The sequence below is a fragment of the Medicago truncatula genome, chromosome 8, assembly GCF_003473485.1.
Source record: "Medicago truncatula cultivar Jemalong A17 chromosome 8, MtrunA17r5.0-ANR, whole genome shotgun sequence".
NCBI classification, from domain to species: domain Eukaryota; kingdom Viridiplantae; phylum Streptophyta; class Magnoliopsida; order Fabales; family Fabaceae; genus Medicago; species Medicago truncatula.
This window is the reverse complement of record NC_053049.1, coordinates 24,218,839-24,245,491: the sequence shown is the minus strand read 5'-3', so window position 1 is coordinate 24,245,491 and position 26,653 is coordinate 24,218,839. Positions and strand designations below refer to the sequence as shown.

Here is a 26,653-nt window from a genome sequence, read left to right as displayed (position 1 = left end):
CGACCAAGGAAGAAGGATGCTCCTGCTGAGATTGTCTGTTTTAATTGTGGCGAGAAAGACCACAAGAGCAATGCTTGTCATGGAGAGATAAAGAGATAAAGAGATGTTTCCGATGTGGTAAGAAGGGTCATGCACTGGCTGATTGCAACTGTAATGACATTGTGTGCTTCAATTGCAATGAAGAGGGTCACATTGGTTCTCAATGCAAGCAACCTAAGAAGGCGCCAACTACTGGTAGAGTTTTCGCTTTGACTGGTACTCAGACCGAGAATGAGGATCGCTTGATCAGAGGTACATGTTATATTGATCATACTCCTTTAGTTGCTATTATTGATACTGATGCTACGCATTGTTTTATTGCTTTCAATTGTGCTTCTTCTTTGGGTCTTGTTTTGTCTGATATGAATGGAGAGATGGTTGTCGAAACTCCAGCTAAGGGTTCAGTGACTACTTCTCTCGTATGTTTGAGATGTCCTTTGTCTATGTTTGGTCGTGATTTCGAGATGGACTTAGTTTGTCTACCTTTGAGTGGTATGGATGTGATTCTGGGTATGAACTGGTTGGAATACAACCATGTTCACATTAATTGTTTTAGCAAGTCAGTGTATTTCTCCTCAGTCGAAGAGGAAAGTGGTGCAGAGTTCTTGTCTACTAAGCAGCTGAAGCAATTGGAACGCGATGATATTTTGATGTTTTCTTTGATGGCTTCCTTATCTATTGAGAATCAAGCAGTGATTGATAAGCTACAAGTGGTGTGCGATTTTCCTGAAGTTTTTCCAGATGAAATTCCTGATGTGCCTCTAGAGAGAGAAGTTGAGTTTTCTATTGATCTTATTCCTGGAACGGAGCCGGTGTCGATGGCACCTTATCGTATATCAGCTTCCGAGTTAGCTGAGTTGAAGAAACAGTTAGAAGATTTGCTTGAGAAGAAGTTTGTTAGACCAAGTGTTTCACCTTGGGGAGCGCCGGTTTTGTTAGTGAAGAAGAAAGATGGTAGTATGAGGTTGTGTATCGATTATCGTCAGTTGAACAAAGTAACTATCAAGAATAGGTATCCACTTCCGAGAATTGATGATTTGATGGATCAGTTAGTGGGTGCACGCATTTTCAGCAAGATTGATTTGAGATCAGGTTATCACCAGATTAAAGTAAAAGATGAAGATATGCAGAAGACAGCTTTCAGAACGCGGTATGGTCACTATGAATATAAAGTTATGCCTTTCGGTGTTACGAATGCACCTGGAGTGTTTATGGAGTACATGAATCGCATCTTTCATGCATTCTTGGATCGATTCGTGGTTGTTTTTATCTATGATATTTTAATTTACTCCAAGACTGAAGAAGAACATGCTGAGCATCTGAAGATTGTCTTGCAAGTGTTAAAAGAGAAGAAACTTTATGCTAAATTATCCAAGTGTGAGTTCTGGTTGAAAGAGGTAAGTTTTCTTGGCCATGTTATTTCTGGTGATGGTATTGCTGTAGATCCCTCTAAAGTTGATGCAATATCGCAATGGGAGACGCCTAAGCCAGTTACAGAGATTAGAAGCTTTATGGGTTTAGCTGGTTACTACAGAATATTTATAGAAGGATTTTCCAAGTTAGCACTTCCGCTAACGCAGTTGACTTGTAAAGGTAAAGCCTTTGTGTGGGATGTTCAATGTGAGAACAGTTTCAATGAATTGAAGAAGCGGTTGACGACAGCTCCGGTTTTGATTTTGCCGAAGTCCGAGGAACCTTTTGTGGTATACTGTGATGCGTCCAAGTTGGGTTTAGGAGGTGTACTTATGCAAGATCGTAAAGTGGTAGCTTATGCTTCAAGACAGTTGAGAATTCATGAGAAGAATTACCCGACGCATGATTTAGAGTTGGCGGCTGTGGTCTTTGTATTGAAGATATGGAGACATTATTTGTATGGTTCGAGATTTGAGGTGTTTAGTGATCATAAGAGTTTGAAATACTTGTTCGATCAAAAAGAGTTGAATATGAGGCAGCGTAGATGGCTAGAATTGCTGAAGGATTATGACTTTGGTTTGAATTATCATCCAGGTAAAGCTAATGTTGTTGCAGATGCCTTGAGTAGGAAGACATTGCATATGTCCGCTTTGATGGTTAGAGAGTTCGAGTTGCTTGAACAGTTTAGAGATATGAGCTTAGTGTGTGAGTGGTCACCTCAGAGTGTGAAACTGGGAATGCTGAAGATTGATAGTGAATTTCTGAAGAGTATCAAAGAAGCACATAAAGTTGATGTCAAGTTTGTAGACTTGTTGGTTGCTAGTAATCAGACTGAAGATGGAGACTTTAAGGTCGATGACCATGGTGTGTTGAGATTCCGAGGTCGAATTTGTATTCCCAACGATGAAGAGATGAAGAAAATGATTCTTGAAGAGAGTCATAGAAGTAGCTTGAGTATTCACCCGGGAGCTACGAAGATGTATCATGATCTAAAGAAGATATTCTGGTGGTCTAGATTGAAACGCGATGTGGCACAGTTTGTGTATTCCTGTTTGGTTTATCAGAAGTCGAAGATTGAACATCAGAAATCCGCTGGTATGATGGTATCTTTAGATGTGCCAGAGTGGAAGTGGGATAATATATCCATGGATTTTGTGACGAGTTTGCCGAATACTCCTAGAGGGAATGACGCAATTTGGGTGATTGTTGATAGATTGACGAAGTCGGCTCATTTTCTACCGATTAATATCAGTTTTCCTGTTGCCTAGTTAGCAGAGATTTATATTAAGGAGATTGTAAAGTTGCATGGTGTTCCTTCGAGCATTTATCAGATAGAGATCCAAGATTTACTTCTAGATTTTGGAAAAGTTTGCAAGAGGCTTTGGGTTCTAAGTTGAGATTGAGTTCGGCGTATCATCCGCAGACAGATGGTCAGTCGGAGAGGACGATTCAGTCGCTAGAGGATTTGTTGAGAGTTTGTGTACTTGAGCAAGGAGGAACTTGGGATAGTCATCTTCCGTTGATAGAGTTTACGTACAATAACAGTTATCATTCTAGTATTGGAATGGCACCTTTTGAGGCTTTATATGGTCGAAGATGCAGAACTCAATTGTGTTGGTTTGAATCAGGTGGAAGAGTGGTCTTAGGACCAGAGATTGTTCAGCAAACTACCGAGAAGGTTAAGATGATTCAAGAGAAGATGAAAGCGTCGCAGAGTCGACAAAAGAGTTATCATGATAAGCGTAGAAAAGATCTTGAGTTTCAAGAAGGAGACCACGTGTTTTTGAGAGTCACTCCTGTGACTGGTGTTGGACGTGCCTTGAAGTCAAAGAAGTTGACTCCGAGATTTATTGGTCCGTATCAGATATCGGAAAGAGTTGGAACAGTGGCGTATCGAGTTGGGTTACCACCGCATCTTTCGAATTTGCATGATGTCTTTCATGTGTCGCAACTTCGAAAATATGTTCCGGATCCATCTCATGTGATCCAGAGTGATGATGTGCAAGTAAGAGATAACCTTACGGTAGAGACTTTACCGCTGAGGATTGATGATCGGAAGGTGAAGACGTTGAGAGGCAAGGAGATACCCCTTGTGAGAGTCGTTTGGGACGGAGCGACTGGTGAAAGCTTGACGTGGGAGCTTGAGAGTAAGATGCTGGAGTCTTATCCAAAGTTGTTTGCTTGAGGTAAATTTTCGAGGACGAAAATCTTATAAGTTGGGGAGAGTTGTAACGCCCTCTTTTAATTAATCGATTATTTAATTGAGTCTAGACGAGTTATATTATATTTATATAATATATGTGTGATTTATGATGATTTAGATGATTTATGTGATGTGATGATTTTTATGAGGAGATGAGACTTATTTTGTTGTTTAATAAAATAAGATTTGAAAATAAAATAAAATATTTAGTTAGGGGCTATTTTGATATTTTAGAGAGTTTTGGGGGAGAAAGAGAGATAAGATAAGATATTTGGAGGAGATATAAAAAGGAAAGACCTAGGTTTTTAGAAACACTTTGTACGTACGACTGTTTTTGGAGAAAAGGGAGAAAAAGCCAAGAGAAGAGCAAGAGAGACCTAGGGCTGCGATTTCTTCAAATTAAGGTAAGGGTGAGACTAACTCTGCAATTTTATTGATCATGTAATTCATCCGGTTGTAATTAGCAAGAAATAGGATTGAATTGGAGAAGTCGAGAGTTAGATCAAATCCTTAGAATTGATGATTAAACGGTGAAAATTGGTTAGATTGATGTAGGAACTGTCCTTTGACCTTAGATTATGAATAGGATGAATTCTGGAATTGAAATTAGGCTTAAAACCATGTGAGTTGTTGAATTTTCGTGAAAAACTGCATTCTGCCCGAGCCTATATTCATCGCTCGCCCTCGCGACCGATGATCCTCGCCTCGCGAGTGATGAAGTTCATCGCTCGCCACGCAAGCCATTTCCCTTCGCCTCGCGAGTTGTATGTCGTAGCTCGCCACAGCGAACAACCTTACTCGCCATAGCGAGCATGACCAGAGAGCAGGTTGAATTCTGTATTTTTGACTTTTGAGTTGAACCTTAGAAGTTTTTGAGTGCCTAAAGATGTTTATTAAAGATTAGATGATAACTTAGAATGAGATTGAACCTGGTTTAGCTTTGAACAACTTTAGTTGGGAATCTGGCTTGTACTCGCCATGGCGAGCAGATGCTCTCGCCTCGCAAGCACTTCCTGATCTGAGTGCAAGTGAGGATGTTGCGATCTGTGTCGCATAGTTTGATTAGAGATGGACCTTTGGGTAGTAATATAACCTATACAAGAAGTTAACTGCAATCTGTGAAGCTGTTATGAAATGTTAATGTTGAATATGATGTAAGATGATGTTTAATTGCATTACTTGAAATGTTAATGAATGAATGATTGAGATGATGCTTGCTTTTATTTGATATCTTTATATGATGTCATAATGTTGTTGTGATCTGCCTATGCTGTTATTATTATTTAACTAAGTTGCATGAGTCAATATAAGATGAATAAGATGATGTTGAACCTCCAAATTATTGGATACATAAGAGATGATGATTAAGATGTTTTAAGAGATCGAGTTTCCATGCATTAGCATACATATGTTGGGGGCTCATGCCCTGGAGCTTAGTACTCAACACGATGGAGCATTAGCTCAAATTAGCGATGGGGGCTTATGCCCTGGAAGTATATTAATACTCAATAACGATGGGGGCTCATGCCATGTATTAGTACCACATGCATATAAGAGGTCTAAGTTGCATTGTCGCATAGTCGAGTCAAATAATGAAAGATGTTATGTGAATTACGATGCTTTAATGAAGTGATTACTTGATATATTATTATCTATGATGCTAAGATGTTTAAGATGCTTATGTTGAAGATGTATGATGTTTATTATTGTTTTGTGAAATCTCACCCCTTCTGCTTGAAAATGTTGCTCTTCGTATGAGTAACTTGCAGGTGATCGAGCTTAGAGTGTTGTGTTGCTGTCGTGAGTGACGTGTTCCTCACTGAGTCCTTAGGTTGCTCTGATACGTAACGGGATGGGATCTTTTGTGGCTATTTTCCATTTCTTTACGTATTGATTATGATATTTACGATTAAGATGTTTGACTGAATTTTATGAGATGTTTTGATGAGGCCTGCGTGCCAATACTTATTTATGATGATGAACTTAATCCGCTGCGAAGTCTTGAACTAATTATGTTGAAAGATAATTTGTTAATTATCTGTTTTATGATTTTTAGAAGTGTAGCATTCCGTTATTTGATGATTACTCTGATAATATGTTGAAAATTTTATGTTGGGAAAACGGGGTGTTACACCAAACGCGGTTGCACACATCCACAAACAGACAACTTGAAGAACATTGAACCAAAAAAACGCAATCATTACGCACATGACTCAAAGCATTGTTGAAATAAAAGGTCACATCACGTGCCAGCTCAGAAACTAGTCTAGGAAACATGAAGAAAAATGACACTCAGATCATATAATCACGCCAACGGCCCAACTGCGGGTAGGAACATGAAGATCATCCGAACATCTGAGCATTATGAAGTCCTCGTCTCGAGTCATGAGCCAACAACATGGGGAGCTATTGTTCCGGACTGGGCCAAGGCCCAATCCCTTGGACCAAAGTCCATTATCCACCAAGGTCCAATAAGGCATCCATATGTTGATACAATCTACTTGCACCGGTAAAGAGTCGCGTCGCACTTGATCATACACGTAAAGCGCATTTGAGCCTTCCAATCCATCCAACGATTGTCCGGTCGTTGCAACTCAAAGGTAAAACGGACATATCCAAGCCCGAGGGTCTATAGATAAGGTGTGACTCATAAAAAACAAGTACACATTCTCATTCTAATTATTTCTACTCAAATCTCATTGAATTCTCTTTTGTAGTGTATTTTGCAAGTGAATGATCATCCTTAATCACCTCCGAACAGTGCAGATGTTTGATAAATAGAACAAGATTAAGTAAAGAAAATAACCTAAGTCTATATTTTTGGGACACATCATTTCGGTCAAATATGTTTTTAGCAATGTATCAAAGATATCATCATAGTTTGAAAAAAAAAAAAAAAAAAAAAAAAAAAAAGAAGATATCATCATAGTTTGAAAAGGGTCTAGTAGAAGGTTTGCCAGAAATGATTCATTCCACGTTTAAGTTAACTTGTAGGATGAGGGGAACTCCATAAACAGACACTGAGACACATTATCATAAAGTTATTTTACAGGGGAGTATACAAATTTCATTCGGTGAGTGCAAACTTCACAACAATTTTCATAATCGAATTAAGTATTTTACAAAAATATATACAAATCCTGTACACAATGAAGAATGAATAGGTAAGAAGAAATTTATATGTATCTCAGATATAGCTACATTTCTTCATACATATATGCAAACTCAAAAAAGTGGACACCCTGCAGATATTACACCTGGAGCAGTTGGACATGAAGCTAAAGGGCATCTATCTGGGTCACTACCCCACCAATCAAGGCTAATATGTTGCATCCCCAAACACAAGTAAATCAAAACTCCCATGAAGGCTAATCCAGCATCAAGTGCACCAGATAAGACATAGTTGTGACGAGTCCACCAACCACGATAGTAACGGTAAGCAACAAATCCTGATGCAAATCCAACAAGAACCCAACTAGTGTAATTAACTGGTGTAGCTGGAGGCATTTCGGTTAAGGCTCCCAAGATCACAGGCATAGTAATAAGCTTAATCCATTGTTTATCAGGTAAGGCTTTGTGTGCTAGCCAAACAATGAAAGGAGCAACAGCCCCAACCAAGAAAAACCAGTTGATGGCTGAGTAGTGTCCTAGATTTCCAAAAATTCTGCGAGGGCCTATTAAACCCCATACTACAGATGAATCATAGAATACATGATCACCTGGGCAAGTCCATGGACTTCCTGCAGGAAGTAACTCTCTATGGCATATATTTGGAACTGTTTCTATTAGCCACCATGCTGTTAATAGATGCACAATTGCAGCTATTATTGTGCCAAGTACCTGACATAGGAAATATTGCAATTAAGCAAGGGAGTCATAATTACTACTTGTATGTTGTATCAACATATTTGGCACTGACACGATACCTATACATGTGATTATATTTAATTATATTGGTGTCAATGTGTCAGACTCGTGTGTTCAGGGTACATGTCTGCATTTGTGCTTCATAATTACGAGAAAATTTAGATTGAAAGTGTGTCCGATGTCCAATACCATACGACACCGACACATGTAGTTGGTTACATTTAACTATTCGATTTTCTCAAATTATTATTATTGTGGACATGTAAGTGTCGTGTATGTGGCAGTGGTTCATAGATTACAAGAAATTTAGAATAAAGTATACAACATAAGAATCAACTCCTCTAAAGAGTGAGTGTTGTGCATACCTGTGCCAAGAACATTGCTCTGGGAGGAATCTTCATGTAATGGCCAAGCTTAAAATCTTGCAAAAAGAAAATGGCCTGTTTCATACTCACGTTCCCAATCACTTTAAATAACATGACTGCAACAGGATAACCAGGGTAGATGTATCCAATTATGTACTCTGTTATCACATTCAAAGCCGGAGCCTGATTTGTTGTGGCTCTGATTACTCCGACAGGAAGAGTAAACGATAATGCAAGAATACAGGCTAACATGACACCCCACCAGGGCAACTGGAGTTGATCATTGTAATACTCACATACAAATGTACTTGCCGTAATGCTGAACAAAAGAATGCAAAAAAACCACCATTCGGGAACTTGTTTATAATGTTTTCTCATTATCTTCGTGTGTATATCTATCTCCTTCCCTTGAAAAGCAGACTTACTTAGCTGCAATATATCACTGCAAGGATAACATACATTATCAATTAGACAAATCATGTGTTTTTGGACTCAAATAAATAATGTGGCAGTGACAACACTATTGAAAGATCATGTACATATTTCCAAATTGCGGTCGACAACTATAATTGCAGGCGCAATATAAAAGTTTTAGAATTCTTAACAACATCATCATGACAACAATGACATCTGTATCAGGCTATCGGCCACATTATGCTGCAATATCAAGGTTTGCAGTGTAATTGCGACTTCAACTGCAATTTAGAACTGGACCGTGGCCAGTGACATGAATAGAAACTCAACTCTAATTATATACATACCTTCCGTGGAAAAGTAATACATGAACAAGAATTGCAGAAAGGCAAGCAAAATCAATGCCATATGACATAGCAAACATGGTGCTAAGATAAAGCGGGCCCTCACGTTGATAAGCATCCAAGTCAAGGTGAAAGTTAGAGTCAATAATAGCTGATATGTTATATTCTTGACCATTGGTGTTGAATAAACCATCTGAAAATATGGGAAAACTTCTTCCGTGGTAAAGATTAAGGCCATAAGCAATAGGAACAACGACATACATGAAAATGCCAAAACCAGCAGCAATGTTAGCAGTAGCAAACCATGGACTAGCCAGAGGGCTACCAAGATAAGAACATATACTGGACCAATCAAATCCAATTGCTCCAACTCCAAGACCATGCAATCCTGAACCTAATTGTTGTGCTATAATTGAATTGGGAAACACCCAACATATCCAAGAGAGTGATGTTAACATTGGAAATAAGTAACCTGGCAATACATAATATGCAAAACTGCAAATAAATGTTATAAGGAAGAACTGATTTCGTGTTAAGCCTCCTTTCTGTCTCTCCTCTTTCTCGTGCAGCGCCCTGAAATCAAATCAAATTCATTATGTTTTGATGAAATACTTTGGTTAGGTGGAATCACATCAATAATTCTGCATACTTTAAGCTCAAATAGTTGTCTAACTAGCATTGTTATGACCCCCTGCCGCATAATGCATTGGACTTTGGAAGGGGAACAACATTAATGTATTGAATTGTTTACATTTTTAAATGTTTCTATATGATAAAAATGTACAATGTTATTCATCTGCGTTTGGTAAATTCAAGTAATAATGTTGTCTGAAAAAAAAAAGTATGCATTTTTCCATTTGTAAATAGTGAAAAGAAAGCAGGAACATAAGAAATTTCTGATAATTAGCCATTGTTTTGGACATTTTTTACCTGCCACTTGGTAATTAGTATATCTTCTACCCTCGTTCTAGTTTAAATGATTATTATTATTAATATTACATTCATGTCTATACATAAAATCTCTGTTCAAGTTGACTGAATAACAGGAATTAATTTTCATCTTTTTTTTACATTTCAGGAGATTAATTTTGTCTGTTTTTTCCTTGGTGTGAATTGGATAACGTCTACATACAACTGCATAGAATAATTCCCCGAATAGGTAGAACCCTAGGCTTGCGAGTTTGGAGGCAAAGGAAAGGAAAGACTTTGAGGGGTGCAAAATATGAAGAAAAATAGAGAAATCTTACAAATTTTTTAAAAGAGTAGTTTTTTAGAGAATGGTAAATTAATGCATATGATTACTTTATTTTTAATTTTAAAAATATTATAACAACATAAATTAAATTTGAAGAATTCTTATTAACCCTCCAAAACCCCCCAAAACCCTCCTCCAATATAATTTTTTAGTTCCTCCAAATGAGGAGGGTTTTGTATTATGAAGAAAAGTTAACCCCCAAAGCCCTCCTCTCCCATTTTCTTCTATTTCTTCCACTTGCTCATTCCTTTTTTCCTAAGCATTCCCCTCCCTTCCACTCCAAACTCGCAAACAAAGCCTTAATGAACAGTAAATCGCCGTTCAGAGATTATTATAACCGACGACCAAAATTAATTCCTAAACCATAGTATCCATCAATTAAATCAGTATATACGGCTCTGAACAACGCTTGGTCAGTGCGCATGGCTCTACGCATCAGCCGGATTAGTTACGCATCAGCCGGATTAGTTATCCAGCTTTAGTGGATCGGAAACTGATACGAAAGAAATAAAATAAAATAAAAAAATAAATCAGTATATACGGCTCTGTTTGGCAAGGCACATAAGGTTAAAGATCTTATAACATTTTTTTTAAACATTGTTTAAAATAACTTTTGAGCTTTATAGCTTATCTGTTATTATTTTATTTAAATGTTATTGGAATGGAGAGCACTGTTACGAAAGTATGAATAGTTTCAAAATTGAATTTTAGTTTGTAAACCGAGTATTTTCGTGTACAAGGAGATTAATCCCTCAAACATGTAGAACCCAAACATTCGAACCTTGCGACATTGGTTAAGCTAAAACGCGTGTCATTTTATCTAAAGTTAATTTTATATTAAATTCAATAATCAGGGTTCTAACCCCAATATCTCCACTTATGTGTGTTAGGTTATAATGACTTTGTCATTTCGTCTATCTAATAGAACAATAGACAACAGAAGAGATCAACTAACCAACCAGGGTTGCTGGTTGAGAACTAAAGTCATGGATTGAACAGAAACATACATACCTGAAAAGCGAAACTTGGACAAGATTTTGGGGCCACCACATACCAGCTGGCTCCACAAGATACCTCCGAAAAACACCAGCCCAACCAAACCCCAAAACCTGCGTTGTTAAAACAACCAACAACGCCACCAACACCGTTATCTCCTTCCTATAAAACACTTTCACAGTACTCACAAAATGAATAGCGTAAACACTAGCAGCACCAGAACTCGCAAATATCGTAATTAGCACGTGCTCTTTCACGTTAAACTTCCCTGGATTCAACGTAAACTCCCATTTCTTCCCTTTCATGAAAACTCTCTTCGTTATAGTTGATGCCATTAGATGCCCCAATGGAACCACCGCTATCTGTGCTGAGATTGCTGTTACGGAGAGCGGCTCGCGACGGAACCCGAAGAATTGGTTCAGGAAGGAGAGAAGAACGCAGGCGAGTGTTCCTAATGTCCATGTTCTGAAAGTAAACACCGGAAGCGATGGATCGTCGGTCACCGGAACTGTTAAGGCTACTTGTTCGATCGGAGAATTCTCGCCGTTGGATCTGGTTGCGTCGGAGTTTTTAACTGAAAGTCAACGGATTAGTAAAACAAAACGTGTTATATTTTTTCTGTGAAAAAAGAAGAAGAACTGATTATAGTAATGAAGTGTAAGGTACATACTTAGAGCTTCCTTGATTTCGTGATCACTGTCCATGTTGCCCTGAGTGATGAAATAAGAGGTTTTTTTTTTTTTTTTTTTTTTCTTCTCTTTTTCTTGGAGGGATTTATTTTATTTTGATTTTTGAATCTGAATGTATAATAATATCTGGCTATGTTATGACAAAATTCATTTTGTTAAAAATGATTGGACATGAATCTTGTTGGAATTCGGGCCATATTCATTTTAGATTTGTTTGGTTAGAAATCTAACATGCGTGGGCACTACTTTTCTTAAACAAGAAAGAAAATTGTTGTATAGACATCTTCTTAGACTGAGAAACACATGTAAAAGACGAAAATATTATTCGTCGGTAGTTAATTGCTGAAGTTTTCCTCGACACTTAACTGCTGATGCGTTCTGAAGACCTGAATTGGCAGAAGTTGCTACTGGTACACAATATTTTAAAGGTTTTGGGCATATTATTTCAATGCCGAATAAAAAACTAAGCAGCCTTTGAACCAACATTAACATTAATAAATTATCAAGATTGATACGACAAATAAACAGAAATTACCAACATCCGTTATATTTAAAATACGATAATATGTCATCAAAATACAAACAAACTAAAAAATGTCATGAAAATACAACGGAACTAACAAAGGTCATGAAAATATACACCAAGTCCTAAAAATCTATCCTAAACAGAAAATACTACTACGTATCCTGCTGATGTTGTTGTTGCCTCCACCTTGGCCTCTAGCCTCGCCTCCTGGTCATGAACGGCGCGATCTGCTCCCTAACATTTTGCAAGGCCACATACAGGGGTCATGCTCATCACCTCCTGACCTAAATACTCATTAGCATGGGCAACATTGCCAATAACCATGCTTCTCGCCTCGTACCGCTCTCACTGATGTGCAATGATCGGCTCTTCATTTGCTGGCCTCAGAAGATCTTCTGGAAGAGGTGTCAAAATCTGAGGGTGTGACACCGCAGTGTACCATAGCACATAGTCATCCCTCATACGCCATGTCTGCTCTCCTGCCTGCTCACCCCAATCGTGCTCCTTAAGCGTGTGAGTGCGGAAGTCGATGAATGCCTCCACAATCTGAGGCGATCGCAGCTCTACAACATCCGTCGGATGTCTAGGGATGCTCTGGACGTATCCTTACTGCCGCAAAACCCTCTCAAGAAAGTGACGGTACATCCTACGAACACCGCACATAATCCAGCCTGAATACCAGAAAACCTCCTCAAAACCCTGGATCTCCCTGTGCTCTTTGTACGACCTCCATCATACGTTATCAAACTAAATACGATCAAGCAATGAGCGATACGTCGCCCCCTCTCCATGACCCTTCTGTAGCTTCCACCTCGCCGCAACCGGATAGTTTTCAATATAGTCGGTGTTTGATCAACACTGAAAAAGCCAGGAAAAAGCGCAAAAAATCATGCCTGCACAAACCAAACAAATCACATTTATAAATTTTTACGCACGAAAAATTTATCACCAAATAAAAGTTAAGGTTCATATTTATAAGTTTCTTCTTACAGTGAACAGTGTCACGCTTCCCCAAGAGCTCTGTCTCCAAGAAAACAGGCCTCGGCTAACTCGCCGTATAAGTATGCCAGTGTCATCCCTCCCCATGAATAATTAAGCATCCCCGCGTAGCTGTCCTCCATGGTCGTCAGATAGACCAACGGGATGTGTTTGTTGCTTTTATCACCAAACAACAAGCATCCTACAAGATATAAAAGATAACACTTCACACAAAATGTCCTAACCCTTTCCAGCTCCTCTGGCTCCCCTGGATCCGCCAATCTGTTACCCCTATAAAGGTACCTCATATATAACTCCCTCAGCTTTGGATGACTAATATACCCACCATACTATGTACTGCAAATTTTCTCTGCCTCCGTCTCCGACACACCTAAGTGCCTCACCAGTAGTGCCGCTCCCTCATGTCTCAACATCTTCTTCCCATGGCTCAACATTCGTTCTTGCATAAGACATGCGACATCATCCAAAGTCACAGTCATCTCCCCCAAGGGCATGTGAAAAGTGCTTGTCTCGGGATGCCAACTCTCGCATAGCGTCATCAGCAAAACATGAGACACGGTGGTGTAGCCCAGGTAAATCAAATCATGTAACCCGCTCTCCCTAAGCTTACTCCAAAACCAATTTGCATTATCGTTTGGACGCCGGAGACTCAAAATTTTAGCCCCATGATTAATCAGTTTTAAAACACGCATCTTACGACACTACATCATTTTGGTTCTACCACAACGCCTATTTTTCCAAAGGTAAAAATACTATTCTTGTAGAGTATATTAAATAACGAATTTACATTTTTGTTGGCGTAGAGTATTAATTTTTAATATTATTTTTGCCACTTCAATAACCGTTTTCGTACACACATAGAGAACGGTCTTTTTTTTTTTTTTTTTTTAAAAAAAAATAACAGAGAGAGAGAGAGATAGAACGATCTTCTGTTAATTCAATCGGGTAACAACTATAAAACTTCTGCTTTTTGACAGGGCCGCAAGTGCACGACTATGTCGGTTTTAGTATAAAAAGTATTGTATCCTCAGAGACCAATTTAACAAGTACCGCTTTCTTGCCGTTTATATGTTTACCTAAGGCAAAATTCAAAAAAATTTGGTTTCGCACGTAAAAATAAATATTGATTATAGATAATTAATTACAGGGTAGAGACCAAAACGACGGTTTCTGTCGACCTTCGTCACTCACGTAACTTTGCACTAATTAAATAGTAACGAGAAAGATAAAACTTTTGTAGAATATATTGAACAAGAGATTGCCTATGCTTTCGCAATACGTTGTCAGAAATTTTAGGCATGTAACTCCCTACTTTCGTAGTGTATAATTACAGGCTTAAAAATTTCCTTTTCTTAATTCAATAAATTCTTAATTAAAAGAAAAGAAGTGCTTTCGCTTTAACCTTTTCAATTAAAAATCTGAATTTTTCTAAGTCGGATATCGTTTTCGCTCTTTCGATGCGTAAACGAAATCTCAGTGTCTCTACTTTCGAAGTAGACTTTTTAAATTACAAAACAGAATTTTCGAAACAAACATTTAAATTCTCGTTACAATAAAAGGGGTGTGCAATTGACATGAGTTCCGTCGGTACGACAATCCTTTCGTTTTGGACTCAAAGTAGACTACTCAGACATAATTAAATAATAATCTAAACCTAGTTTTGATGAATTCATGTTAGAAATAAATAAAAGGGAGCCAAACCTGTGTCAAGATGGATACTTTGAATTAGGAAGAAAAGAAACCACGGCAATAGTGTTCTCAAACAATTAAAATTGAATGGAACACCTAGTGTAAAGACACGCAGCTATAGAGAAATAAAAGTTGTGTTGTGGTTTAACGAACGACACAAATTTCAGTTTTTGTGTTATCCCTTACCTCCAATTTGTCTTGTCCTTAAATCAGTTTTACAATTCAAACATTATACATCAAGAGTTGTCTTATCTTGTGTTTCATTCTTTTGCAGGTCAAATGCACCCTTATATTAAATTAAATGCATGTGTAAAGAATTTTACATCATAGATGCATAAAAACTAATATCTTAAATAGAATATTACAAAATGGATATCATCTAATCTCATCACATATCTACATTCTAATCCAAACAATGTAGTACAATACTATTACATTCATACAACTTGATTCTATCTCAATACCACTAATCCTTTCAATTAGCGATTGGAATAAACTCATTCTTTCTTAACTCAATTTGACGACTAAAACACTCAAGAGCACTTGGATGGGATGATAAGATATTTCTTCTAACTTAACCAGAGGTCATGGGTTCTAATCCATCCCTTTAAATGTAGCAGTTGCCTTAAATCTCTTGAAGGAGAGCTTTGTCATCCACTACCTGACTTGAGTGATTAGTCTATGCAGTTGTGTGGAGATCATATCCGATTCACACAAAAAAATCGATGACTAAAACACAACATTGGAAGATAAAAAAAGAAAGAAAAATATAGTAGCATGGACATAACAAGTTTTTCAAATTACTCAAACAAGTAAGTTATTTTAATTCTCAAAACTAGTGAAGTCACTCTAAACTCATCTTGCTTCAACTAGTGAATTTGTGACAACATTCACAGAAACGTTTTCTTCTATGCTTCTAGAGAGTCTTGAATTTTCAATACCTCTCACATTTTGAAATGCCGGTGGCTTTGGACTAAGAAGGGATGTAGTGTCATTCCCAATCATTGTTACAACATCAGACATGGTTGGTCTATCTTCTGGACTTTGTTGAACACATAGAAGTCCAATATTCACGTATTTTGGTACTAAATGCTTGTTGGAGATATCATCCAGTTTTGAATCAATCAAGTCCATTCCAGAATTGTTGGTCCATAGATCCCAAGCCTTGAATAATGAGAATATTTTTACAATGGGTCTGATTAATGCATATTTAATAGCTCAAAAACTAAGAAATTAGAACAATTAAGATAAGTTGAGTTGAATTTAGGAACTTACATATCCAAGAAGATTGAAGGAATTTGTTTGATAAAAACCAGTATTCTTCTTTCCGCTTATAATCTCTAACAAAAGGACTCCAAAGCTAAACACGTCAGATTTAATCGAATAAACGCCTTCCATAGCATATTCTGGGGACATGTAGCCACTGAAAAACCATCATTAAAGAGTTCTTAGTTGATATAAAATTTTGAAGCAAATTTTCATTGCAAATGAAGGCAAGAATATTAGTTTATATTACTTACTAAGTTCCAACTATGCGATTTGTATTTGCCTGAAGAACATTCTCACCAAATATTCTCGCCATTCCAAAGTCTGATATTTTAGGATTCATGTTGGCGTCTAACAATATGTTGCTAGCTTTTAAATCTCGGTGAATGATTCGGAATCTGGAATATTGATGCAGATAAAGGAGTCCTTGTGCAATCCCGTCAATTATTCGAACCCGTGTTTCCCAATCTAGCATCCTTCTTTTTACTGCATCTGTTTTGAACAAAAAGATATCACAACTACAGTTTGAGTTAAATAGAATGGAGATTTTTGTCTCTGAAAAGTACAGACCAAAAATAAAAAAATCCAAGCTTTTATTGGGCATGAATTCATAAATAAGCATTTTTTCATCCCGCTCAATGCAGCAGCCGAGAAGTCTAACAAGATTATTGTGTTGGAGTTTCGCAATCAACAATGCTTCATTTCGCAACTCCTCCCATCCTTGACCTGATATTCGAGATAGCCTTTTTATCGCGACCTCACCCCCATTCAATAATGTACCCTGGAAAGGAAAATTTGTCCTATAAAAATATGTATAAATGGTTGTTGATTCGACAAAGCTACATCAATAGCATTCTGAAAGAGTGCAAGTTTTAACAATATTTCTAAAAAGAACTTCAGAACATGCCTTATAAACAGGTCCAAAGCCACCTTCGCCAAGTTTCTTTGTATCGGAAAAGTTATTAGTTGCTGCTGAAACGCTCACAAGACTAAATAATGGCAACTTGACTTCTTTCCTCCTAACTTTTGCACCCTTGTCTGCTTTAGTAATTTCCGAGTCTTTAACTTTCATGGTCATGCCTACTTCAAAATTTAGCAAATCATCCCCTAGAAATATAAGAGAGTTATAGTTGATGTGATAAGTCAGAAAATTGGTAATGCTTAACGGATCATATGAGTTACGTTATGACTCGAGTTAGTTGCAACTTGAACTAGTTTTACTTCTTACCTTTCCTCCTTTGCTTTCTAGTCCAGTAAACAAATAAACCAATCAGTATAAGCAATATTAGAAATGAGATCAAAGTAGCAATTAGAATTAGATTCCTCTTCCTGTTTTCATGTCTTCCAACTGCAGTCGTTTCATTAGGTTCTGCAAAGGATACTTGTCAGTTAGAAAAATACTTCCATTTATTCCGAAGACTGCATTTAGTTTGGTGTCCATAACGCTACTGCGAAAACATAAATTGGAGAGATTTTATTTTATTCGTCACTAATTTCGGCTGCTAATTTTAAGTTTTCTAGTCCTATATTCCTTCAAATGATATAAAAAAGAAAAGGAAAGGTAAAGTAGGTTCCTTCAACTTACTTGGGGGAAGCAAGTCCGAGCCAGCAAGTCTGAGATAAAAATTTGGTTTATTATTATTACGGTCTTGAATTTCAGTTGAGATGTTCTTCAGAGTCTGTACTTGATCATTCCACAACTTGCAGTTGCCGTTAAAATCATAAGCATAAGCAACACAAGAACAATTGGTGTAACAAGTGTTGTTACACTGTGAGAGCGCATCGAACTGTAGGTTCACTTCATATGGAGGTAATTCAACTAAACTGAAACGTTTGAATCCATCTATGCTATTTTTACTGTTGCAGGATAATTCGTTTATCCTGACACATCCAGCTGACCTATTCCCCTTTCTCCAAGAATCAGCATCAAACGGTTCAAAACCATTGAGACAGTGACAAGGGTCGCGATCTTGCGAATTACAAATGGAAAAAATTCCACAAGAATTGTTTGTTCCGCACTTGGATGATTGTAGAGAAACCCAACGCTTAGATTCCTCTGACCAGCCTTGGTATTTAAGATCCCCAGACACTTCCAATACCAACCTAGAATTGCTACCGATTGAAAGTGTGTCATGGTCTCTTTTGAGTTGCAAATCCACTCGATTTAAAACACCCTGAATAGATAAATTGGAATTACCATCAACCCATAACACATTAGAACCTTTATTTATGGTTAGACTCGCCATGCCAACATCATATTGGAGAGTATACGGTCCAGGAGCAGGGTCTTCTGCAGTTGTCCATGATCTCAAAGACAAAGTGTACCCTGTGTTAATATCGTGTCCGATGTTCATTCCAGGTAAAAGGGTATCCGTGGGGTGATTAAAACTCTGCCATAAAATCTGTTTGTTAGAGGCGTTCAATAGTACCAAGTTTCCTGAGTCCAAGAGCGTTGCATAGGTATTATAGTTGTTGTTTGGAACGTTGGTCACGATACTTATAATATTATACATTTTTCTGCAAAATTTTATTTAAAAATATGAATTCTACATATACGTTTACTTTAAACGGGGAACCAAAAGTAAAAATTGAAAATGTTATAGGGACTAAACCGAAAAATTGGTATATACGTTTACTTTAACCCTTATTTCAATTGCTATGGAAAGTTGACAAACCTTCGTACGTGGGACCCAATAATTCCAAACTTGGCAAAGTTTGCATGTGAGAATAAAAACACAGTACTAACTATTTTTTGTTCATGCTCACACGTGAGAACAAGATGTGCATTGCTAGCTTCTTTACCTCAACCCCACACGTGAGAGCAAGTCTTAAAAAAGCAGCAAGGATACTTCTTTCGTTGATGAGGTGCTCTCTGCCTATAAATAGCAAGCCAATTCACATAAGAGAGTAGGGGTGAGCAAAAATAACCAAAAGCCAATTCACATAAGAGAGTAGGGGTGGGCAAAATTAACTGAACCATTTAATCAATTCTCGAACCGAACTATTATTTTGATAATAATTCACTAACCGAACTGAACAGTTAGTAACTATAATTATCCGAACCGAACCATTAGCCATATCTATTTTAAAAACAACTTATTCAAAAACAACTTATTTTATGCAAAACAACTTATTTTAAACCGAACCATTAGCCATATCTATTTTAAAAACAACTTATTCAAAAACAACTTATTTTATGCAAAACAACTTATTTTAAAAAACAGATTATTTTAAAAAAAAAGCTTATTTAAAACAGCTTATTTTAAGCAAAACAACTTATTATAAAAAACAGCTTATTTAAAAAAAAACAGCTTATATTAAAAACAGCTTATTATATAATGTTCAAAACTTAAAGATTATTATGAAATGTGTCAATTTGATTAGCATTATAATGTGCAGTTGCAGTAATTGTAGAATTTAAAGATTATGTATCATAAGTGTTGCAAATAGGTCATTTAACCGTAAAAATATATCGTTGAACTAAAAAAAATTATTCTTAGTAAAGTTACAAATACAAATTTTTTGTAATGATCATTGAATTATAAAATTATTTCCGTGCATTAAAGCATTGCTCATCCCCGTTGAATTTATTTTGCTGCTTCACAAGCTAAACTTTGAGTATAAGCTTAGCTTTGTCGTGATCTGCATCTATAATTTCCACTCTTAAGATAAGAAGCCTATGCAAACATCACTCGTTAAAAACGTCAAAATATTTTTGTTATGAGTTTAAATTGCACCACTGTGCTAAATTCAACTAAATATTGTTTCAAACTAAGTAGTTTTTAAAATAAGCTGTTTTCACAAAATAAGTTTTTATTTTTTATTTTTTATTTTTAAATAAGTTTTGAATAAACTGCATTTTAAAAAGAGATCGTAATAAACTGTTTTTCATAAAATAATCTTTTTTGAATAAGATGTTTTTTATAATAAGTTGTTTTGCAAAAATAAGTTGTTTTGCTTAAAATAAGTTGTTTTTTTAGAGAAGTTTTGCATAAAATAAGCTGTTTTTTTTTTAAAAGAGATAGTAATAAGTTGTTTTGCATAAGATAAGTTGTTTTGAAGAAATAAACTATTCTATATTTTAATTTTAATTTGTTATTTTTTTTAATAAAAGTGGTTTTATTCATTGGTTAAAAAATATTTGTTTTGGTTCGGTTTGGTTCGGTATATAAGTAAGCAAATGGTTAACCGAACCATAACTTTGGTTCAGTTTGGTTACTTCCAAACTTTAAACGGTTCGGTTCAGTTTTTCCGAACCATTTTAGCAATTTGGTTCAGTTTTGATGTTAACAGAACCATGCCCACCCCTATAAGAGAGGCACCGAATTTTTTGAGAAGCAATAAGCATACAAATAATAAATGGGAAATTAGTCACTTTAGTCCCTGAATAGGAAATGAGTCGTCACTCTAGTCCCCGAATGCAGATAAATTGCAAAATAGTCCCTGAATATAAACTTATTAGTCAATTTAGTCCCTGAATACAGACTCCGTTAATCAATTTAATGTTGTAAAAGTAATCATATGAATTATCTCTAAATAATAATCAGCATAAACATATAAGCATTAATTTACAATAACAACAACAACTACCTTAAAAATACAAGTAATGTCCACATAAAAGGTTTTTATTTTTATATTCACGGTCCTCTACTGTTGGCAAATTAATATGAGCATACAGATCAATGATTGTGACTAATCCATATGATGACAAATGCATATCATGTAGATGGAATTAAACATGCCACTCCAAATAAAAGGAAAACTAGTACAGAATTGAAACAGACGTAGTGGGTATATATAACAATCAAATAGCTCATAAAAGATTGTGACATAAAGTAAAAACATTAAGCATGAGCACAAACTCATTAGCTTTATTAGTGTCCAACAACTTAAATATGCAGGTAGATCATGAATCCATGGAAATCAAGTACTTCTGTCCTGATTGAATCCATGTCACCTTTGATTGCATCAAACTTGTACCTTTTAGGAAGTCGATCTCATCATTGAATTCAACAAACCTAATTCATTTAGCCACACCAAATTAATACATCGATGCTTCTGAAGTTCTTTCTTTTCTGTCTCGTCATATAGTAATTTGAAGATAAAACCATATTATATTGATTGCTTATGCTTGGTGATTATTTTTTACATATTTGCAATTAAATAGATAATAAAATCCTCAAGATTGTTGTAAAAGTAGTCATATGAATTCTCTCTAAATAATAATCAGCATAAACATATAAGCATTAATAAACAATAAGCAAAATAGAGAGATCATTAGACTTATCTATCTTTAAAATTGTGGTGACTTGAAGCCATTAATGGTGAAGTAAACAAACAAGAAGTCATGAACGGAGATGACCTGCAACATGGTAAACCGTTCAATAACCTGAAGCGTGACATAGTCACTGTCCTTGAGGATTTTATCCGCCTCATAAGCGCATATCCTCCCAGCATATAATAGTTCTTCCCCGTTATGAATCATAACCGGAGGTGACAAAACAGAAAATAATTGAGAGTACAGAAAAACATGAAGGTGAAAGAGTATGTATCTATCGTTATTTTTTTGTACTGGCAATTGCTATGTATTGCAGTGAGTTAAGCGTGTCTTCTTTGGAGAAATAAAAGAAGGATATATTCATTAAAGTTGTGGTGAGTTGTTCCTTGTATTAAGGGAAATGAGGCATAACAATAGGGAATGTGATTTAAGCCTTTGACCAAACTGATAAACATCAACCGTTACATAAATAAATATGACAAATAAGGTTTTGACTAAGTAAATATCACATGGTTAAATCAACAATAAATAATGAACAACTTTTAATAACTTTTGAAATATAATATCAACTCAAAAATACAACATTTAGTACCTGAATGTACACTCAGTTAGTCACTTTAGTCCATGAAATTGACCAACAGAGTCTATATTTAGGGAACGTTTTTCAATTTTTCAGCATTCAGGGACTAAAGTGACTACTCATTTCTCATTCAGCGACTAAAGTGACTAATTCCCCAATATTAAATACTCCAAAAAAACTCTCTTTTTGTTCTTCATTTAAAATATTAAAAATTATTTTTTGTTTTGAGCTCTTTTAGTAAAGCACAAATATTTTATTTTGGCCAAGTAAAAATTTATTTTTTGTTGGGTTGTAAAAGAAAAATCCAGCTTGTTGAAAACAAGTGTGTAAACTCAAGGGTAAAATTACTCGTTTGTAATAAAGATTAAGACAAAAGAGGAGTTGAGATTAAGTTATAACTCAACCACCTAGTAGATAATCTCACACTTGTGTGGGGACTAGAAGTATAGTTTAAGTGAACCAAGATAAATTTTCGTTTGTTTTCTTCTTCTCTCTCTTTATTTTATTTGTTCATATTCACATACCTCATAATTATTATTGTTATTATTTTATTAACTAACAAACTAATTGTGAATAATATTTGAAGAATTTTTATTGGCAAAATATTAACCGTTCACAATTCAAACCTCCGTTGTCTTGTGAAAATATTTTACTTCAACTGGCATCAGAGCTCTGGTTCTAAGGCTTGATCACTTAATAATGTACAAGGAAAAAGATCAAGAAAAGAAGACATCCATGCGGCCAAGTCTTTAATTGTGAATGTTTGAGTAAAAAAACACGCTTTAGAGTTCTCAAGTGTTGTCCTCATCAATTTCTTCGTTGTTCAAGTGTTGTAACGTTCTAGCTTGCTCTTTGGGCTAAGAACATCTGGCACAAAGACATCCATGCGACCAAGTCTTTAATGTTTTTGGAGACTTTTTTTTTTTTGAGCAAATGTTTTTGGAGACTTATTCATGATAAGTTACTTTATTTCTTGGAAGACTTCCATCAATACTATGATTTAAATGTTTATTTGAGAGTTAATTACCCTAATATTGTTGCTTTACCTAACATGTCTGATTTTATGATCCTTATAATGATCCTGAGATAAAAAAAAAAGGTGATGTGGCTCCCTTCGGTTCACATCTGAATTAAGTATAACACTGATTGTGTTGTTAATGGTAGTCTTAGTCCAGCTTCCTATGGTGGTATTTTTAGAGATTACCAAGCTAATTTTGGTTGTTTTGTTTCTAATATTGATATTTTGTACGCTCTGAATGCTGAAATTATGGCCGTTATTCTTTCTATTGAGTTTTTTTTTTTTTTGATAACTTGAATCTGATTCCAAGCTTATCAACTTGGTTTTTACGCAATCTAAGATTATTCCTTGGAATTTATATCATCGTTGGCAGAACTATTTGGATGATATTTCTGTCTCTAGTCTCACTTGGTGGGATAACATGCCAAATTCTATTAAGGATGATTTTCATCATAATAGATTATGTTTACCTTTGTATAGATTTTTTTTATGTTGGATTTTGCTATTTTAAACTCTAAACACTTTTTCCCTTGATCACGGTTTTATCTCATAGAATTTTCCTTGGTAAGGTTATCCATGCAGCATTTTCCCTCAAAATAATGGTGTTATGTTTATCATCATTATCATTCTCTGAATTTCAATTTTCCAAGATAATGGAATTATTAGGGATGATTTTTTTTTTAATTGTATTCAAGTATGTGGCTGACGATTAAAAAAAATCAAATATATGAAACCTAATTACAATAAAGTTTTACATATATTGATATAAGACCATTTGAAATGTGAAATCTAACACAACCATTTTAAATTATAGACATTTTTATTAGTGTTAATTGCTTTAGTTTAAATTTGAAATAAACTTTTTATTTTTTTTTATAGAAAAAACAAGTGTACCTTGAAGCTTGGACTTGGTTTTTCTTGGCCCTAGCACAATTAGAATAAATATGGATAGTGTCCTGGTTCGACTGCACAAGTTTAAAAGTAAGGAAAAATTAGTGCAGAAGATGCATAGGGAGAAGGGGGAAAAATTTGGTGGTAAGTGGATCCTTCATGCAATAGAGCTTTTTCATCCAACCACTCACTTCATTTCTTCAATGATTAATGTTTACATAGATTGCCCCACCTTCTTCATATTTATCAATCACACTAAAATAAAAAGAGCTATCTAATAACATCAATTGGTGCAAAAAAAACTCAGTAGAAGATGATGCACACAGCTCAAAAATAGAGAAAATGAAACTCATTCTCCCTTAGCATCATATATATACACCCTGTCACAAAAAAGGGGTATATGCATATACATATAGGATATCTCCCCCCATCTATTTCCGTCAAATATCTTTTCTAGAACTGATTTTACCGCAGTAATTCAATACACTCGTGCATTTAACTCCTGGAAGATCAGACTGCGAGTTTGATCGACCAGGAAGCATGCAACCTCATGCTTATTCTAACAGAACAGTCTCCAACATGAAACTCATTCTATACACTAGTATTTAGTAGAGAACAAACAGCAGCAGATTATACATTAGTTGTATGTGGAACAGTCAGTCTAATGATTTTCATGGGTGGAAGAAATCGTCATCTGCTATGTACCTAACCCACGACATCATACAAATTCTACTAGATATATCCAAGATACATCTTCTGTTTGAGAAACTAAGAGATTCATTTTACATTAATTTGGAGAAGTTTCCTTCCTATGGCAATCACCATTTCAAGCACGTTGCTACTCAGCTCCAAGCTAAGTGCTAAGTGGCAATACTCTAAGAGACCATACATGATAAATAACGTGGAAATCGTGTGGGTTTAAAATGTTAAGGACCATGAAAGGAACTCCTACAAAAGACCTTCCATTCTTATGCCTATGCATCCACAAAATTAGGTTGTTTTCACTTGTAAGAAAAGAAATAAGTTGTAAGGGTAGTCTTGTACACGAATTGAAATCAACAAAATAATAACCTATGTAGCACAGACACTTTAGATTGAAGACGTGTCAAATGTCCAACACATGACAATATCAAGTATCGACATGACACAAACATTGTGATTACATTCAATCATTTACAACTTTTCACTAACGTCGGTCTGTGTCAGAGTCATGTTTAGTGACCGTGTATGTATCAATGCTTCATAGAAGAAGATAACTACTTATAATACTACAATAATGAGTGTAAGAAAGAAAATTTCTTACCCAAGGCTGAAGGTAGCAGCAGAGTCCCTTCAATGCTGACTATAGCATTTCAGCAAAAGAATCTTTGTTGCAAGGAAGAACAATTAAGATAAAAAATAGACAAAAGCTTTGGTGTTCATTTCAAATGTTAATTTTCAATAATGAAAATGAATGCTATATAAAATATGAAACCGAAATAAGTAGTGCAAAATCAGAGAACAAAGCACATATTTGGTTTTTGCTTCTTTCTACAACAACCATATACTTGAAGTTGAATCTTTATATCCAAGGAATGTTGAAATTAAAAAACAAAAAATACAAAGTTTCCCTTTCCACTAACCCCATAAATTAAACAAACCCAATTATCTATCCGAAACTCGCACACATTCCTTTGAGCCATTTTCACAAACACTACAAATGCATTAAAAACTAAGAAGAGCCACCACCAGGAGTATTACGAAGCCTATAAACGATGCGTCCTTTGGAGGAATCATATCGACTAACTTCAACTCTAACTCTATCTCCAGGAAGGATCCGAACATAATTCTTTCGGATCCTTCCAGAGATATATCCAAGGATAAGGTCTTCATTATCGAGACGAACACGGAACATGCCGTTAGGGAGGGATTCTGTGATGAGACCTTCGTGGACCCATTTCTGCTCGCTGGCTTTGTCGGGGGTTGAGGACTTGGCGGCGACGGTGAATATGGATGGTGGAGTGAGGTTTAGGGGGGATGGAGGGCGGAGGAAGGATGGGGTGCGAAAGTGGAGAGTGGGGGTGTGGAAAGAAAAGGAGTGGGTTGTGATGGTAGTAGAGGGTTGGCGATGGTGAATGATTGGGGCGTGGAATGGGATGGAAGATGAGGTAAACATGTTTCTTTGATGATGATGGCTTTTAGAGGAATTGAAGGTTTATGGTTGAAGTTAGTTTGATGTGTTTGATTGTGGTGTGAGGAAGATGAGATTTTTTTAGTGGGAGGGAGGGATAAGGTTTCGCTAGAGTCATTCGAAGAGTAAGGATGGTAAGACAATTTTAAGATGAGGATGTAATTGAAAAGAGCAAATAGGAAGAAAAAAAAACCTCTGAAATTATAACTTTTGTCAAAAGACCCCTTGAATTTTAAGGAACTTTAAAAAACTCCATGAAATTATCAAACGTTAGTCAATTACCCCCTCCTTTTGTATTGACTGTTAAACCATATGACGTGGTGAGTAAATGTGCATGTGGCACCTCCACATTGGCTGAATTTTATGCCACGTCATAGGGAAGTAAATGACTTTTTTTTTTGGCTATCTTCATCTTATTCCTTCCACTTCTTCAACATCACTTTCATCAATGTTCATAAAAAATGTAGAATTTGTTTTAAGAAACAACATCATCATCTCATTACTTCACCTCCAACCACCATCAACAACAATAACACCACCTAAGCTAATAAAAAAAAATCCACTTCACTACCTCCATAAATTCTGTCAACAAAAGCACTAGTACATACATATCTAAAGCCTAAACTATATCTTCAAAAACAAAAACATCAT

At 35.9% G+C, this 26,653-nt stretch overlaps 3 protein-coding genes across 6 annotated transcripts; all 3 read right to left on the bottom strand.

The window, feature by feature from the left end:
• Positions 1 to 6,720: 6,720 nt before the first annotated feature.
• LOC11407928 (oligopeptide transporter 7) lies at positions 6,721 to 11,717 on the bottom strand. The gene is made up of 5 exons (XM_003628489.4): positions 11,567 to 11,717; positions 10,912 to 11,470; positions 8,649 to 9,218; positions 7,888 to 8,329; positions 6,721 to 7,495 (listed from the first exon to the last, which is right to left on the bottom strand). The coding sequence occupies exons 1-5, from the start codon at positions 11,598 to 11,600 to the stop codon at positions 6,881 to 6,883; spliced, it is 2,220 nt and encodes a 739-aa protein (XP_003628537.1). The 5' UTR covers positions 11,601 to 11,717; the 3' UTR covers positions 6,721 to 6,880.
• A 3,413-nt stretch (positions 11,718 to 15,130) lies between these two features.
• On the bottom strand, positions 15,131 to 21,769 carry LOC11407439 (receptor-like serine/threonine-protein kinase SD1-7). Of its 3 annotated transcripts, none has more exons than XM_039829278.1 (8): positions 20,416 to 21,769; positions 17,651 to 18,941; positions 17,294 to 17,434; positions 16,973 to 17,172; positions 16,636 to 16,846; positions 16,320 to 16,557; positions 16,075 to 16,222; positions 15,131 to 15,963 (listed from the first exon to the last, which is right to left on the bottom strand). In XM_039829278.1, exons 2-8 carry the CDS (start codon positions 18,576 to 18,578, stop codon positions 15,655 to 15,657), a joined length of 2,175 nt encoding a protein of 724 aa, XP_039685212.1. In that variant the 5' UTR covers positions 18,579 to 18,941; positions 20,416 to 21,769; the 3' UTR covers positions 15,131 to 15,654. The 3 variants fall into 3 exon arrangements, with proteins under 3 accessions (XP_039685212.1, XP_003628538.2, XP_024629215.1); XM_003628490.4 differs by lacking the exon at positions 20,416 to 21,769 and having other exon boundaries at positions 17,651 to 18,582; positions 18,741 to 19,157; XM_024773447.2 differs by lacking the exon at positions 20,416 to 21,769 and having other exon boundaries at positions 17,651 to 19,159.
• Positions 21,770 to 25,249: 3,480 nt separating this feature from the next.
• Positions 25,250 to 26,151, bottom strand: LOC11405552 (translation initiation factor IF-1, chloroplastic). 2 transcript variants are annotated; one of them, XM_039829584.1, is made up of 2 exons: positions 25,691 to 26,151; positions 25,250 to 25,645 (listed from the first exon to the last, which is right to left on the bottom strand). In XM_039829584.1, exons 1-2 carry the CDS (start codon positions 25,985 to 25,987, stop codon positions 25,544 to 25,546), a joined length of 399 nt encoding a protein of 132 aa, XP_039685518.1. In that variant the 5' UTR covers positions 25,988 to 26,151; the 3' UTR covers positions 25,250 to 25,543. The 2 variants fall into 2 exon arrangements, with proteins under 2 accessions (XP_039685518.1, XP_003628540.1); XM_003628492.4 differs by having other exon boundaries at positions 25,312 to 26,149.
• Between the last annotated feature and the right edge of the window lie 502 nt (positions 26,152 to 26,653).